The following is a 16,802-nucleotide window of genomic DNA, read 5'->3' on the forward strand; positions in this document are numbered from 1 at the left end:
ACCATCAGATACTGTACATTACCATTATACGATTCAAAACCTGTTGTTTTCCTTAAATTTTGCTTCATTAACAATATTTTCATTCGAAATTGGTTTATGTAAATACGTATAGAAAGTTCTGGATTTAGTGACATTTACAAAGGAAAAAAAAAATATTTATATATATATATATATATATAGTAAATTAAAGAAGGCTGCGGCACTCGCGGTCTTGTCAAAAAGTTAGTTATAATTGAAACACCAAAGTCAATACATCGACGTTTCGCGGATTTTAACCCCTTTTTCAAGATGTGTAGAAGCGTGTCTTGAAAAAGGGGTTAAAATCCCCGAAACGTCGATGTATTGACTTTGATGTTTCAATTATAACTAACTTTTTGACAAGACCTCGAGTGCCGCAGCCTTCTTTAATTTACTATTGATTCCGTTACTGGAGGCACCGGGGCAGATCTTACATTACAAACAGAGTGCCGGGCTGAATTTCAACATATATATATATATATATATATATATATATATATATATATATATATGTCTGTGTGTGGGAATAGAGAGCACCCATATTGCAAGTGAATTTTTTAATTCACTTAAAAAAAGTTCTTTTAAAACACCACAAGAGAGATTGCAGCCTCGTTATACTGACAAAGTGATTACATGGAACACATAAGATTTTGGCCTATCCAATGTTGTGTGTGCCCAGATTATTGTCATGCTGGTAGTGAGCAGTGTCCAGATGGACCCTATGGTGACCAGTAGATACAGTCTATGGTCCTGACTCTTTCCCTAGTGAAGTATTACTTTATTGCCGTGGCTTTCTGTTTTACATCTTGTGGTGTCCAGCCCACAGTGGTGAGATTCTTGGTCAGAAGGTGCATTTTGTATTGTGGTGTTTTACAAGAACTGTTTTTAAATAAAAAAATTGATTTGCACTATGGGCGCCCTCTTCTTATCCATTAATTCCAGATATATTTATTTCCTGGGGTCCACAAATTATATAAAGCGGAGACAGGGTACACTAAGAGGATCTATTGCTGGTTGCAGTTTTTTTCACAAGCAATATTTCAGAGTTTTATTACTCACATCACCACTTTAATACATAGAGTCAACATTTTGGTTCACAAATGTAACCTTCTTCAACACATCCCTCCAGCAGGAACAACAGAGACATACTGAGTGGTGCCCTGGATCTCCCTTTATACATAACATGATTAAGTGCCTGCCTCTCCCCTCTCCAAAGTACTGGGAGTAGTAGTGCCTATTTATATCAAAGATAGCCCCTCTTTGCATGCTAGCGTAGAGCTGTGACGTGAGGTGGGGTGAGGCAGGGGATACTTGTTGAGGAATCTTATATTATCTTATTTTTTTATAGTAGTGTCTTGAGTGCCAATTATTGAAAAGTGGACTCTTTATGTATATTTTATAATATATGTTTATCATATATATCTGCAAATATATTATGTATGACTTAGATACTATCCAGCTGATACATATATGCAGTTCTCATACATATGAGTTATGAAATCATGATTCCAAAAGGAGTTCAAACATGGTATTCACAGATCTTATCATCTCATTGTTTATTCACAGGCAAACTCAAATCATACAGAATAAGATATACACAGTAGTGATATATAGTTTTATATATATATATATATATATATATATATATACATACTGTGACAAGAACACTGGGATAGTGTTTGAGGGCAGGTATATTTGTCCCAGGTTCTTGTCTTACATGTTTTAGAAAATGTTAACTTCTAGGAAAAATGCTTTTTGTTTTGTCTGAACCTTTTCAGTTTGCTGTAAAAGCTGGGTAAAGGCTCTGAGAGAGAGATAAGGCGAGTTCAAGACATTGGGCCCAGTTCGGGTCTTTGGCCTCACAGAGGGCTAATCAGGGTTTCAGCTGGGCAAGAGTGATATAGTGCTTCTAACCTGATTAGTATGGGCAGACTGCCTGGGAAGGCTGCAGGATCTGTGTGTGAGAGACACGCTTTCTGATGCAAGTAAGCTATACAGTATGTACTGAAGAACTCTGTGTTTTGTTTAGTGACAGTTAGGAACATCTTATGTTTAGTTAGTGCCGGACAGGCAAGGTATTTTTATTTTGGGGTTTGTTTTATTTTCTGTTTCAATAAAACTGGCCGGGGTCAGTTGTACCAGAAACTGGACTTGTGTTGTTCCTCAGCTGCTGCGTGCTGCCATATTCCCCAGGAAAAGGCACCTTGCACCCCTACAGTGTTACAACTTGGTGGAGAATGCGAGCAGGCCGTTCTGCGCATAAGTGAAAGCAGCAGCTTTGTGAGGCCTGCAGAAAACGGTGGTTTATGCAGATACAGCCCAGTGTGAAGTTACTGAGACTCACCCCTGAGGGTTTGATATATGTCCTTGGTGAAAGCAGCTGCAAAGCCGCCTGAAAAATCTGTTGACATGGAGGATCTGCTTAAAGCCTTGCTGCAAGCTACAGCGGCTCAGCAGGAGGCCAACCGACAGCAGCAGGTGGCAATGGAGGAAAATTGGAGACTACAGCAGGAGGCCAACAGACAGCAGCAGGTGGCAATGGAGGAAAATAAGAGACAACAGCAGGCAGTTGTTGATGAACTTTACAGGCAACAGCGTCAGGATAGAGAGGCCTTAGCAGAAGTGGTGCAGAGACTTGCAGCTCGGGTTGGAGATGTGGCCGTCAGTGCTCCAACCAGCTCTAGTTCTATACGAGCCAGTCACTTCCTGCAGAAAATGACAGAGGCTGATGATGTGGAGGCCTATCTGACCACGTTTGAAAGGACTGCCGAGCGTGAGAACTGGCCGAAAGCACAGTGGGCCAGTCTGCTGGCACCTTTCCTGTCAGGTGAGCCCCAAAAAGCTTACTTTGATTTAAGCCCTGCTGAGGCTCGGGACTATGATAAACTAAAGACTGAGATCCTGACCCGCCTGGGAGTCACGCTGTCAGTACGAGCACAACGGGTGCACCGTTGGCTGTACGCCATGGAGAAGCCTCCGCGCTCCCAGATGCACGACCTTATTCAGCTAACAAAAAAATGGCTGCAGCCAGAGACATTAACTGGTCCCCAGATGGTGGAAAGAGTCGTCATGGACCGCTACTTGAGATCTTTGCCCATGGTCCTGCGCAAGTGGGTGAGCCATGGAAACCCGGGTACTGCTGACCAATTAGTGGACATGGTAGAGAGGTATTTGGCAGCAGAGGAACTACTGATGACCACCCAGCAACCCATAGATCCTCGACAGCGCCCTTCAGTAAAGACTGGTAAGACTGTTCCGTGGGAAAACGTTGCTGGGCGGTTAAGAGAACGCAAGGCTGGAGAGACTGTAAACACTGGCCCTGGAAACGGGCCAATGGGGCTAGAACGGTCTATGCTGCCCAAATGGGTTGATAATCGTGTGGTTAAATGTTTTAGGTGTGGTATGCCAGGTCATGTTATTGCCAATTGCCCAGTCACGCAAGAACCCATGCAATGTGATGCTGCCTTTGAATGTCGCAGAATGTCTTTCTTTGCTAGGTTAGCCTGTACTGTGGTACCTTCACCTGAGCTGGAAAAACAAATGTGTGATGTGTTCTTAGAAGGTAACCGGGTAGAGGCCTTGCTAGATTCAGGAAGTTTAGTTACCCTCGTGAAAGCTGGGTTAGTGAACCCCTTAAAGGTCCAGCAAATACCTATTGGGGTAACTTGCATACATGGGGATACCCAACATTATGCCACTGCTGAGGTGAATATAGAAACTTGTTGTGGGTCAGCAATGGTTAAAGTGGGACTGGTCCCTACCTTGGTGCATGAGGCCATAATAGGGAGGGATTTTCCTCATTTTTGGAAACTGTGGGAATCACGGTTATCAACAGATGTGAGAAGTAAAAAGCCAGTTGATAATACCGGTGATTTTATGGATGTACGTGGGTCTTCGGAACTTTCTGGCCCTTTGCCTTTTGCTAGTTTGGCTGGGGAAGTGACAGATGGGGAGTCCAGTGAGGACCCTCTTGCCGGGAACAGAGACATAGTAGTTAGAACTGAAAGCGTGCCTGACCTGGAGGTAAAGAAGGATCTGTTTGCGTCTGAACAGTTAAAGGATCCTACCTTAATAAAGGCTAGAGAGAATGTTAAGATTGTTAATGGGGAACCTGTGGTACCAGGTGACAGGGTTACGTATCCCCACATGGCCATCTGTAATGAGCTCTTGTACCACATTGTCAAAAGGGGTGAGGATGTGGTGGAACAGCTGGTAGTTCCCCAGCCTTATCGGAGAACGGTACTAGATTTAGCTCATAGTCACGTTACCGCAGGACATTTAGGGGCAGAAAAAACCACTGAAAGAGTTTTACAAAGGTTCTTTTGGCCAGGGGTTTATAAAGAAGTGTCTGAATATTGTTCTTCCTGTCCTGAATGCCAGTATCATGCCCCTAGACCCCATTTCAGGAGCCCACTAGTTCCCATGCCTATTATAGAGGTCCCGTTTGACAGAATAGCCATGGATCTCGTGGGGCCCTTGTTAAAGTCTGCTCGGGGCCATCAGTATATCCTGGTAATTATGGACTATGCCACTCGATATCCTGAGGCTGTCCCTTTACGCACTATCACAACCAAGGCGATAGCTAGGGAGCTGGTGCAGGTATTTAGTAGAGTGGGAATACCAAAAGAAATTTTGACTGACCAAGGTACTCCATTTATGTCAAGGATCATGAAAGAATTATGCAAGTTATTTAAGGTCACTCACCTCAGGACGTCCATCTACCATCCCCAAACTGACGGGTTGGTGGAAAGGTTTAATAAAACATTAAAAAGTATGTTAAAAAAGGTTGTTGAGAGAGATGGGAAAAACTGGGATTGTTTGTTGCCCTACTTGTTAATGGCCATCAGAGAAGTTCCTCAGTCCTCTACGGGGTTTTCTCCATTTGATTTGTTGTATGGTAGACACCCCAGAGGGCTGTTGGATGTTGCCAAAGAGACGTGGGAAGGACAGCCCACTCCTTATAGAAGCGTTATTGAGCATGTAACACAAATGCAGGATAGGATTGCAGCCGTGGTACCTGTTGTCAGAGAGCACATGGAACAGGCCCAAAGTGCTCAACAGAGGGTCTATAACCGGAGTGCCAAGATACGGGAATTTGCTCCTGGAGATAGAGTTCTTGTTTTGGTACCCACTGTGGAAAGCAAATTCCTAGCTAAATGGCAGGGTCCATTTGAGATTAGGGAAAAAGTGAATGAGGTTAATTACAAAGTATACCAGCCGGGAAAGAGAAAACCCGAACAGATCTACCATGTTAACTTAATCAAACCCTGGAAAGATAGGTTGTCTCTGTCAGCGGAGCCTTGCCCTTCGGTGTCTTCACCCCGGTTGCTTCCCGCAGTGAAGGTGTCAGAGACATTATCAGCTGATCAGAACAATCAGGTTAAAGAATTTCTCATCCAAAATAGGGAGGTATTTTCAGAGCTGCCTGGCCGAACGACCATAATAAAACATGACATTGTCACAGAACCAGGGGTCAGGGTTCATTTAAAGCCATATAGGATTCCTGAAGCTCAGCGAGAAGCTATTTCTAAGGAAGTTAAAACCATGTTAGAACTTGGAGTCATAGAGGAGTCTAACAGTGAGTGGTCCAGTCCCATAGTGCTCATCCCGAAGCCCGACGGTAGCATACGCTTCTGTAATGACTTTCGTAAGTTAAATGAGGTGTCCAAGTTTGACGCATACCCCATGCCACCTTGTGGATGAGCTTGTAGAAAGGCTGGGAACAGCCAGGTTTCTCACCACATTGGACCTGACCAAAGGTTACTGGCAAATACCTTTATCTGATAGCGCCAAAGAAAAAACAGCCTTTTCGGTTCCGGAGGGGCTGTACCAGTATAAGATGTTACCCTTTGGGTTGCATGGGGCTCCAGCAACCTTTCAACGGGCGATGGATAAAATTTTGAGGCCCCATAGAAAATATGCAGCTGCCTATTTGGATGATGTGGTAATTCACAGTACAGACTGGGGGTCACATTTGGTTAAAGTACAAGCAGTACTGGACTCAATCAGAGAGGCAGGGTTAACTGCTAACCCAAAGAAGTGCTGCCTCGCAATGGAGGAGGTCAAATACTTGGGCTTCACCATAGGCAGAGGTCTGATTAGGCCCCAATTGAATAAAGTTGATGCTATTCAAAACTGGCCTCGTCCAGTGAATAAAAAACAGGTAAGGGCTTTTTTGGGAATTACTGGGTACTATAGACGGTTTATTCCTAATTTTGCGACCACAGCGGTGCCGTTGTCAGACCTTACCAAAGGGAAGCAGTCAAATGTGGTGAAATGGAACCCTGATGCAGAAAAGGCGTTCCAAGCGTTAAAAGTGGCTTTGTGTTCACAACCGGTGTTGATAACACCAGATTTTTCAAAAGAATTTGTGGTACAGACAGATGCCTCAGAGGTAGGGATAGGTGCTGTGCTGTCCCAAACCAGAGATGGGGACGAACACCCTATCATTTATTTGAGTAGGAAACTCAATGAGCATGAAAAAAGGTATGCCATTGTGGAAAAGGAGGCTTTGGCCATTAAGTGGGCACTAGATACCTTGAGATATTACCTCTTGGGTAGACAATTCAGACTAGTGACAGACCATGCCCCTTTAAAATGGATGTATGTAAATAGAGGCAAGAATGCTCGTGTAACTAGATGGTTTCTAGCGTTGCAGGACTTTAAGTTTACTGTCGAACATAGACCGGGAACACAATTGGCCAACGCAGATGCATTGTCTCGCATCTTCTGTTTGGGGGCTACAAGTGTTCCGGCCCCTAGGTCGAAACAGGGGAGGGGGATATGTGACAAGAACACTGGGATAGTGTTTGAGGGCAGGTATATTTGTCCCAGGTTCTTGTCTTATATGTTTTAGAAAATGTTAACTTCTAGGAAAAATGCTTTTTGTTTTGTCTGAACCTTTTCAGTTTGCTGTAAAAGCTGGGTAAAGGCTCTGAGAGAGAGATAAGGCGAGTTCTAGACATTGGGCCCAGTTCGGGTCTTTGGCCTCACAGAGGGCTAATCAGGGTTTCAGCTGGGTAAGAGTGATATAGTGCTTCTAACCTGATTAGTATGGGCAGACTGCCTGGGAAGGCTGCAGGATCTGTGTGTGAGAGACACGCTTTCTGATGCAAGTAAGCTATACAGTATGTACTGAAGAACTCTGTGTTTTGTTTAGTGACAGTTAGGAACATCTTATGTTTAGTTAGTGCCGGACAGGCAAGGTATTTTTATTTTGGGGTTTGTTTTATTTTCTGTTTCAATAAAACTGGCCGGGGTCAGTTGTACCAGAAACTGGACTTGTGTTGTTCCTCAGCTGCTGCGTGCTGCCATATTCCCCAGGAAAAGGCACCTTGCACCCCTACAGTGTTACAATACACACTATTAATATTTATACTTGTGCTTCCTTAATAAAAAACATGAAATTATTAGACAATTACTAACACAAATTGTACACTTGCAGTTCCATAGTTACCATCTTAAGATCCTTTTCTCTGTCTGACCATGTCTCCTTTCCTCCTGCACTTAGCTTTTTCTCTGCATCTTCCTCTGTCCTTCTGATTTCCTTTATCTCTTGACTCTAACTAACTCATCTACATGTATACATAACATAACCATTTCAAACTGGCATATTCCTATTGGTTCCCTTGTAACGGATTGCTGCCAGATTCAAAAGTGTCCTAAAACATGTGTAATTGTTCTGCACCAAGGTGGATAACAGTACATATATATTGGGGTCATAAAATGTGTTAATCATCAAAGTGTAAATGTATGTGTTTGCCTTGGTTGTTAGCATCAACAATTGGGACTTGTTGGTAGTAGATAAAAAATGTTATGTTGTTATGTTGTCATTGTCTCTGGTCTGCAGTATACATTGGCAATAGGCCAGATTGTTTATAAATACCAAAGGTACTGTATTGCAAATCTTGAATCTGATTAAAATATACACTTGTGGATTACAGGGTCCATTTGATTGTGAAACAATTATTTGTTATATTGTAACCTCACTAGCCTAATTTATGGCTTGAGTAGAATAAACCTGTTCCCTACACAATGTCTTACAGTAAACACAAATAAACACACATACTGTATACAAAACTTTATTTCCAAAACAATTTAAACATTTACCTATGTTCAAACCTATTAAACCTGTTTCTTACTATAAAATGTATTTCCATACTGTTCACTTGGGTTAAAACCACCTTTCATCCTTAACAATATTCTAATTCAGACAATATCTCTTTAATCTCAATATTCCTAAAATATATTTTACGCAAATCACCTATCTGGCAACAGTCATTCCCTTCCAGTCATGAGAAATAATTTTGATTAACCACACAATAAACTAATGTAGTCCTTTTCAATACCTTTTAAAACATTTCTTGAACACATTTTATCCACAACTTTAACCATGAGTGTAACCACTGTGATTTTTAAAATTCAGTATTCATGAGGAAAATATTTTGTACAGGCATTTGAACACTATACCATTATGTAGCTTGATTGTAGGTCCATGGCTTGGAGGCACGTTTCCTGTATTGTTGCCTGCACCGATTTGCTGGTAGAGGACTTTCATCTGTGTGGTTTGCTTGCCATTGGAGATGCCTTGTGTTTGCTTTATGGAGCCAGTAGAAGTAGGATTCTTCATAGAAGCTTCCACATTGCTTGCAATTTTGTATTTGGCGCAGAGGACTGTTGGGGTAATTCAGACCTGAACGCTGCTGCAAATTTGTTAGTATTGATTTATTGCTGTTAATATGTCATACTTCCATTGCTGAGGTGTCTGGTAGGGATCTTCACTGGGTACGCGGTAGTCACTACAGAAGAGGCCCATGGTATTTCCAGAGGAGAAGGAGTTGGTGAAATAACTCTGAGAACTTTCATCGTTTGCTTGCATTGTCCATTTGGGGTTGTGAAAAAAGCCCACAATGGGAGCCAAATGCGCAACCGAGAGGCGTTCAGGAGCCAGGGTTCAGGCTGAGGAGCAGAGGCTAAGAGGGTCCACTCGGTGTAATATGTGTGGGAAATATAGTCCACACACAAAGGCTTTTTGTAATGATTGAGTACGTATGAATGGTGGAATATCATTTTCAAGTGATTGGTGGTTTTGATCATGAGGTTGCAGGTAGTATGTTTAACTAAAGTCATATAAGACAAGAACAAAAACATAATAACTGTTTGAACTCATAGCAAAAATAAGTAAGTAAAAATAGAAAGCAAGTACACTGCCATATGTGGATGTGGAAGCAGTTACAGCCAGTATACAAACTATAGAAAATAATAAAAATATGAAAAATATGAATGTAACCAATATATATGCACTAATGAATGTCAAAGTTTTATTTAGGAGGAGAAGGTGACCTGACTGGTTTCAGCCATTTCTCATGCATTCAGAGGAGTAGTATCCAACCTGGTAAAAGAGGAGCTGTAGCCTGCAGGGGAAGTGGCTGAGACCAGTGGAACTGGTAAGTATGGAGCCATTCAAGTACAGATATAGACAAAAATAAAACAAAAATCAAGAAAGAAATGTCATAAATGGAGATTATCCTGTCTGCACATTAGTATTTCCCAGTAGGAAAGCAGACCGAGATGGGGTAAACCCCGGGAATTTATTTTTAATTACCACATAAGAAGTATTCATTTCTAGGAATGCCCTTGTCTACATAATCTCTGAAATGTTTGTTGGACCATATACAGACCCTTAATACGGGATGAGAAGGATTGAATGAATACTTTGCATGACCTAGAAGCTTATTTGGTTGTTTTTTTAGTACTAGAAAATTCCCCGTCAGGATAAGATTACTGGTAAACACTAATTCGGCAAATGGGAGGAACGAGAGAACTGCAACATTACCCTTTGACAAAACCTGCTGAAGTTACGATTGGGCATCTATGATGCTAAACCTTTTTCTATTTCCCTAGCAGCAGTGGCCCCTGACTAACTTAATCGACAGAGATTTTGTTATGTAAATTGAAATGTGTAATACATATATTGTACTCCTGCTCAGAAGGTAACAGGTATGTTAGATACTCCTCAAAGACTAATGTTGCATTCCACTGTTCTAGATTCATGTCCATCACAGGTAGAGGAAATTATCTCACAGATACCGGGTTCCCTATGAACTTAGGATGGACAGGACACTGGATTGATGGAATGGATGAGGTAGTCCCAGTAGTGAAACAGCAAGAACAAGCTTTAAGGGGAGGTAGACCAAGTAGTGAATCAATTCCCCGTAGTGCCCAATCCAGCTGTCATTTTTATAAAATCCTCTCCACCTCTACAAACTTATCTGTCACCAACCTCTATTCTGTTTTCTTCACAGTTTCCTCTTCATCTTTTGCGATCACAAAGGGGGTACAATACATGGACCCTATTCTCCCAAGGTTTCAAGTGACAGCCTGAGTATTTTCTCCCTTGCCCTACATGACTGTTTACAGACCTTTCAGCCTGAGAATGGGTCGGTGCTGATATAATATGTTGATGACTTGTTGTTATGCACTGATTAATTTAAGTCGTCCCTGGCAGATACGAAGCAGTTTCTGTTTCGTCTCTTCCAGACAGGACACCAGGTTTTAAGGGATAAACTGCAATTGTGTGGGACAAGGGTCAAATACCTGGGTCGTAGTACTGGTACATGATTTGACAGTTCATACACCACATGCCATATTGGTCCTTCAAAGTTCTGTCCGAACCCGGTATGTCTCATCAGCACGATGGCACCAGTATATTACTTCAGTGTGCCTTGCCATGCACAAAGGGTGGAGGATGAGAATACTGGTGAAGGGACATTTTTGTATAGACACTGATATGCATGATGGTATGGAATATCTGAATCAGACCTTTACTACGAGACCAGACATCAGTGACAGCCCGTTGGTTAACGCAGACCTGATATCTTTTCTTTTTTTTCTCTAGAGAGATTTTTTTTCTTTTTTTTTGAGTTATGCTCATGGTACTCTATATTTGCAATCATACAACAATTAAATTAAGATGCAAATTTGTGTTCCCTACAGGAAAAGGAGGTCTGGAATGCGAAGGGGTATGTTCAGGAGTCCTCAGGACTCCGGAGAAATGGACAAGGTAAGCCAGTGGCCCCCAGGATGTATCTCCTAGGCCTAGCTGAGGCAGCACATGTTCTGACTCACCTAGGGTAGGGAAGGTATGTGCAAATTGTTAAGAGAATACTGGCATAAACCAGGGTTCTCTTCTCAGGCAAGAAGGAAAGCAATGACCTGTCTTACTTGCATGAGGAAGAACATTTGGTAAGGTATCACTGACAGAGCCATCCCATACTCCTTCTGCAGACGGACCTTTTCAGGTAATACAAATCGACTTCGTACAGTTAACACCCTGTAGGAATTTGAAATATGTATTGGTGTGCACTGATGTTTTCTCAAATTGGGAAGAGGCATTTCCTGCCCCCACAAATACTGCTGTGTTTACCGCAAAGAAAATTGTGCAGATATTTGTGTGTAGATATGGTACCCCTAGGATTAGGAGCAAAGGGATAGCTTGAAATTGGACTATTGTGGTCATAGACACTACCACTAATGTTATGTAGCATCGGAACCACTCCCAGATCCCCACTTAACGAATCACCCTCTTTAAAAAAAAAAATGTGTTTTTTTGGAAGACAACCAAATGTCATGATCTATACACACCATGATCAGAAATACACCAATGAGGTGACAGTACAGTACCTTATCGAGATGAGCCAGCATTTGAGAACGTAACAAAAGAACTTGAAACTGTTGATTCCTGATATGCCAACTACTAACTGTCTTGATTGTGAACCAAGAGACTGTCTGATTGTTCTTACGCTCAGGTTGCCTAATAGACAGGTGGGAAGGACCGTATCAAGTTTTGTTGACAGCACAATCCTAGTGAAAGTAGCCGAGAGAGAGACTTGGGTCCACGAATTCCCATTGCAGGAAAGTCAGTAGTCCAGAAGGAACTTGTAAAGGGAGTGAGATTGCAGAAGTATCACCCGAGAGTCTGTTCCGTGAAGACTGAGAGGCGGCACTGAACACTACCTGTGCGTACTAAAGAATTGCAAAAAGACAAGTCGTAGTAATGGATTTGCTATAAGCAAGATTTGTTTTGTTCTATCTTTCTTTTTCCCATTGACAAACATTTTTTTCAAGACATTCTATTTTTGTGAGGTCTCATGAGGAGTCGAGTGTGGAACTGGAACTGGTTCTGGAGAAAGGAGTGATATCTTTATAGGATCCCAGGATCAGCCTATCACTTTGTTAAAGCCAGAGAAAATCAAAGGTCTAGTAGTTACGGAGTTCGGAGGTAATGTGGCTATTGTCTGAGGAATACTGTATTTTGTAGTCATCGGGACCCTATACTTGAAGATGAGTGCATCCAGAGATGTCAGTCTAGCAATAAGGCAGCATTTGACAGACATCCCTTGAGTGATTACCACTCACTAGTGGGTAAGGTCTTAAACCAAATGTAATGTTGCATCTGCTCACAGGTACCTCTAATACAAAATAATGCAGGACTAGAGTCATATTCTTTAGAGTTAGCTGAGGTACTTGAATGATACTGAGGGGGGGGGGGACCGGTGGACAAGGAATATAATATAACTAGATCTGCTAGTATTAAGATCCACCAGTACCATATATAAATTCCTGGTATGTTTAAATCTCACCAATTTCAAGAAATCAGGAAATTGGGAGGTAATCAAGAACAATCAGACAATGGCCTATTCACACATAGCAGATAAAGAGCTCATTAATATATGTGGAAGAAAAGTTTTTGAGTTGCTCTCCCCGAACTCCGAAGGTTTATGTTATCTAGGAAGGACAATAACTGAAATAATAAACTTTGTTCAATGATTAAACAGACCTAGCATACGTTCCAGAAATGGAAACAATGTTCAGGAAATGATAGGAATATATACCAGGAATATTTTATATGTCTCTTTCACGATTTGTTTGTGTTTTCTCCCTCTACCCAGCAAAACATTTATAGAATCCAAACATCAGTTTGCAAAGATGTAAGTACATGTATGTGTGCAACGTTTGTTCAAATCAGACATCATAGGCCATAGCACTGTTTCAGCATACTCTACAGGTTTAATGTCATCCCACATCCAACCAGTTGTCCCGTGACCGCCGAGTGCATATAGAGGATGTCCCATCCTCATCCCTGTCTTCCCCAAATATAGTCAATGTCTGATTTGTGAAATTAATACATACGTGTGTCCAGGTCATAGATTATGTGTTTGAAATATTTTTTTTAAATTATTTTTAGTGTGTCAGTTATGACAGTTATTGTCTATTGACAAAGGGTGGACTGTGAAAGTCAAAAATATTACATACACACCACATATAAACTCCAAACAGATGGAGCATACACGCAGCATGCACAGCGATATATGGTAGCCTACGCATTCACACAGACTAGCCACAAATATATATTCAACACATATTTCATACAACACATAAATGAAACATGTCAAGCACCAGATATTACAATGTATTTATAAAAGAGAGTTATAACATTATATATATATATATATATATATATATATATATACATACATACCAAATCAATACTCTCCTTCTGCACTGGTAAGTGTAGTATACTCAATGCAAATTACTGCACTAGATGTAGAAATGGCAGTCTGATTCTTCTAAATTCCCCGTTAGAAGGAACTGAAAATAAAAATATAACACAATAGAAGAATTGTGTTCAGCACAGGGGGTATAGTTGTATTATTGAGTATATTTAGATTAGGTATTATATATAGTTATATTTAACGTTCCATGATATCCTTTTGTGACTATAAAAAATTGATATTGATCTTTTATTGTACAGTAGTGGCCTTCATTTCATAATAGTGCCTTGGATCTAAATTATAGATAGATAATTCTTGATAAAGTGGTTATGTGTGCATCTCATATGTAATATTTTATATGTCTTTTTGTCTTGTTTTGGTCACATGCTAGATAATAAATAAATTGAATAAACTCTTTATTCATTGTGTGATACAACTAAATAGGATTCACATTTAAGTAGCTAAATAGGGTAATTAATTTCACGGTATTGTAATTAGGAGTGGGTCTATGAATAATAGAGTAGCTGAATAGGTTAATTAATTTCACTGTATTGTAATTAGGAGCAGGATCATAATTAATCATTAATGATTTGTCCCCGAAATTATTTATTCCCTAGCTTAGGACCTTATGTACAAATATTGTTGTGTTACGTATAGAGTAGCTTAATGGGGTTATTAATTTCACTGTTTCGAATAGAGTAGATAAATAGGGTAATTAATTTCACTGTATTCTAGTTAGGAACGAGTTCATGAATAAAGAGCGGGTCCATGAATAATAATTAATGAATTAACCCCTATATTATTTATCCCCTAATTTAGGAACTCATGTACAAGTATTGTTGTGTTAATGTTTAAGTATCGTTGTGCCTATGTATAATATATATGTAACACAGAGATAGGTGATAATTGACAGATGCTTCCGGGACAGGGGTTGTTTTAGGTATTTATAATATATTCACTGGGGTTTATAGTTACACTATATATATATATATATATATATATATATTCAAAGGTTTGTATCTATGGGTCCCATTTATCCTAAACGGAGGAATCTTCATTTTTAAGAATAAAGACTATTAGCCGTCATCCCTAGGTGCTCAGAACCCTGGAGTTATGCTATTGGAGTGATAGGGTCATGTGACGGGAGCACATAATAGGAAGAGTCTGGCTGTCCCTGTGGAGTGCATAGTAATGGTGCTGGAATGCATGGGCTCTGGCCAGCGGCAGCGTGTGGGCGCAGAGATCGAGCGCGGCAGTATAGTCTGCCGCGAGTAGATGTGTGTGCTAGGTAGCACACCTTTATGCTTCAAGGATGGGCTGTGGTTGTTAGCCGCTACATGCCCATGAGGTGTAAATGAACTGACAGTCCAGCATCCCGACCTGCATATAAGTTATTGGTGGCTGGGGACTGTCAATCAAGGTGTGGGTGTAATGATTTTCTTGAATGGCATTATGGGTATAACACCAATAAACGTTTTTCTCAGTAGTTTATAAGTATTATAAGCTTTTTAAGTGATTATGAATTTGCACACCAATTATTAATATTCACTAAGTTGATGGTAAATTTATAGCCCTTTTAAAATTACTGTTTTTTGTTTTTTTTGGTGCACCAATCACATTAACAAGTGTGATGATGTCATTTTTATTCCCTTTATAAAGCAGTTTTGTGGCTCAGTGTTTCATTACACAGATGCTGAACCACCTTTGCAGATCCATTGAGGGTAAGGATTACTTCTAAAGTATTAAGGCACTGTTGTGAATTAGGTTCCTGCTATTTTTTTTTATACTTTGTAAACTTTGCTTTAGATACTATGTAAATTATGCTTTGGATACTATGTAAACTATGTTTATATTTGTTAGAATGTTATCACAGATCTTGCGACAATGTATGTCAGTGGATTTAATAATTGAAGGATTTATGATGTTAAGTACACCAATGAATCTCAGTGTAAGGTCAGAAAATCACTGTGTTTTTAATGACACCCCTTTTTCCAACATATAATTTAATACTTTACGATATGCATTATCTTCATAAGCACTATTCCCCGCAAGACATTTATGAGAGGGGATATGCTATATTGGACCATCATATGAATTTAAGTGCGGTGTAAAGTCTTTTATGGTGTTAAATAGTCATTCTATGGGTCGAACATTTATCAATTTGATATCAATTTAAATTAATTAATATATATTGATTGAATTCCATTAATTAACTTACTGATATGAACTTGCTAGGTTCGCCTGTTAAGTGATTTGTCTCTGAACCTGAGCATCTGATTTTCCATGTGCAAATTGTCTTACTACAAGGTTTGTGTTTTTTCCTGGACCAGTTAATCGGGTCTTATGTATAGCATAATTTGGCTTAATGCACTTGATGGAATTGTTTCCTATTAGGCTTGACTGACTGGCCAATTTGAAGTCCTAATCGCATATAAGGTCTTGTCATCAAGCATTCACGAATGATCTGTTGAGACTGTGGTTCCATACACTATTCATACTTACCATTCAATTGAGGTACGTTCCAAAGATGTATTTATGTTATCTGGGAAGGTTGTCCATGATTTTTCTCACTTTATGTTTTTTGTCTGCTCTTTTGTATATACTGCACATTTTTTTATGTTTTTATGTGAGATGTTTTGTATATCTATTATACACAATTATGAATGTTTTATTGATAAGTTCTTATACAATCATCGATTCACCCCTGATGAAGTCTTGGAGAAAAGATGAAACGCATTGGGTTGTCTTCTTATGAAGTCCATTTTTGAATCAGTATTAAGGAAAAAGAGGAAAATTACAGAATATTTCCTGCAAATTGTTACTGTGGTCAATATATATTATATACAATTATGAAATATAAATACACAAACACCTGTGGACAACTCTTTGGTTTTAAATTGATCTTTATTTTTTCTTTTCTTTTCACTTCTTGATTTTATTTCTATTTCACTTTTGAGCATAAATATTTTTTCAAATATAGTCTCATTTTTAAATAGCAGTTAATAAAAGTTAGATAGTTAGTACTATTTCAGATAATATTTTTGTGCCCCAAAATGAATTGATTTTGTTCCAAGTTTATTTGTAAATTATGCATCATTTATATTATTTATTCTTAACCTTAATTAAAACAGGCATTTTATCAAGTTTTTTTTTAATTATTGCATTTGACTGCATTACATATTGCTATTAAGAATCAAATTAACATTTTTAAACAATAATGAAATGAGGATA

The 16,802-nt window shown here is 39.7% G+C and overlaps 1 protein-coding gene across 1 annotated transcript in view; it reads left to right on the forward strand.

Moving 5' to 3' along the window:
- Positions 1 to 8,600: 8,600 nt before the first annotated feature.
- The window catches only part of LOC135052843 (vomeronasal type-2 receptor 26-like), a 19,798-nt gene continuing 11,596 nt past the window's right edge, over positions 8,601 to 16,802 (forward strand). Inside the window, exons 1-3 of the mRNA XM_063957449.1 lie at positions 8,601 to 8,699; positions 11,014 to 11,080; positions 11,213 to 11,262. Of these exons, the coding sequence (XP_063813519.1) occupies positions 8,601 to 8,699; positions 11,014 to 11,080; positions 11,213 to 11,262 (216 nt within the window). The remainder of the gene's footprint in view (positions 8,700 to 11,013; positions 11,081 to 11,212; positions 11,263 to 16,802) is intronic.

Source organism: Pseudophryne corroboree, chromosome 1 (genome assembly GCF_028390025.1).
Source record: "Pseudophryne corroboree isolate aPseCor3 chromosome 1, aPseCor3.hap2, whole genome shotgun sequence".
Lineage (NCBI taxonomy): Eukaryota > Metazoa > Chordata > Amphibia > Anura > Myobatrachidae > Pseudophryne > Pseudophryne corroboree.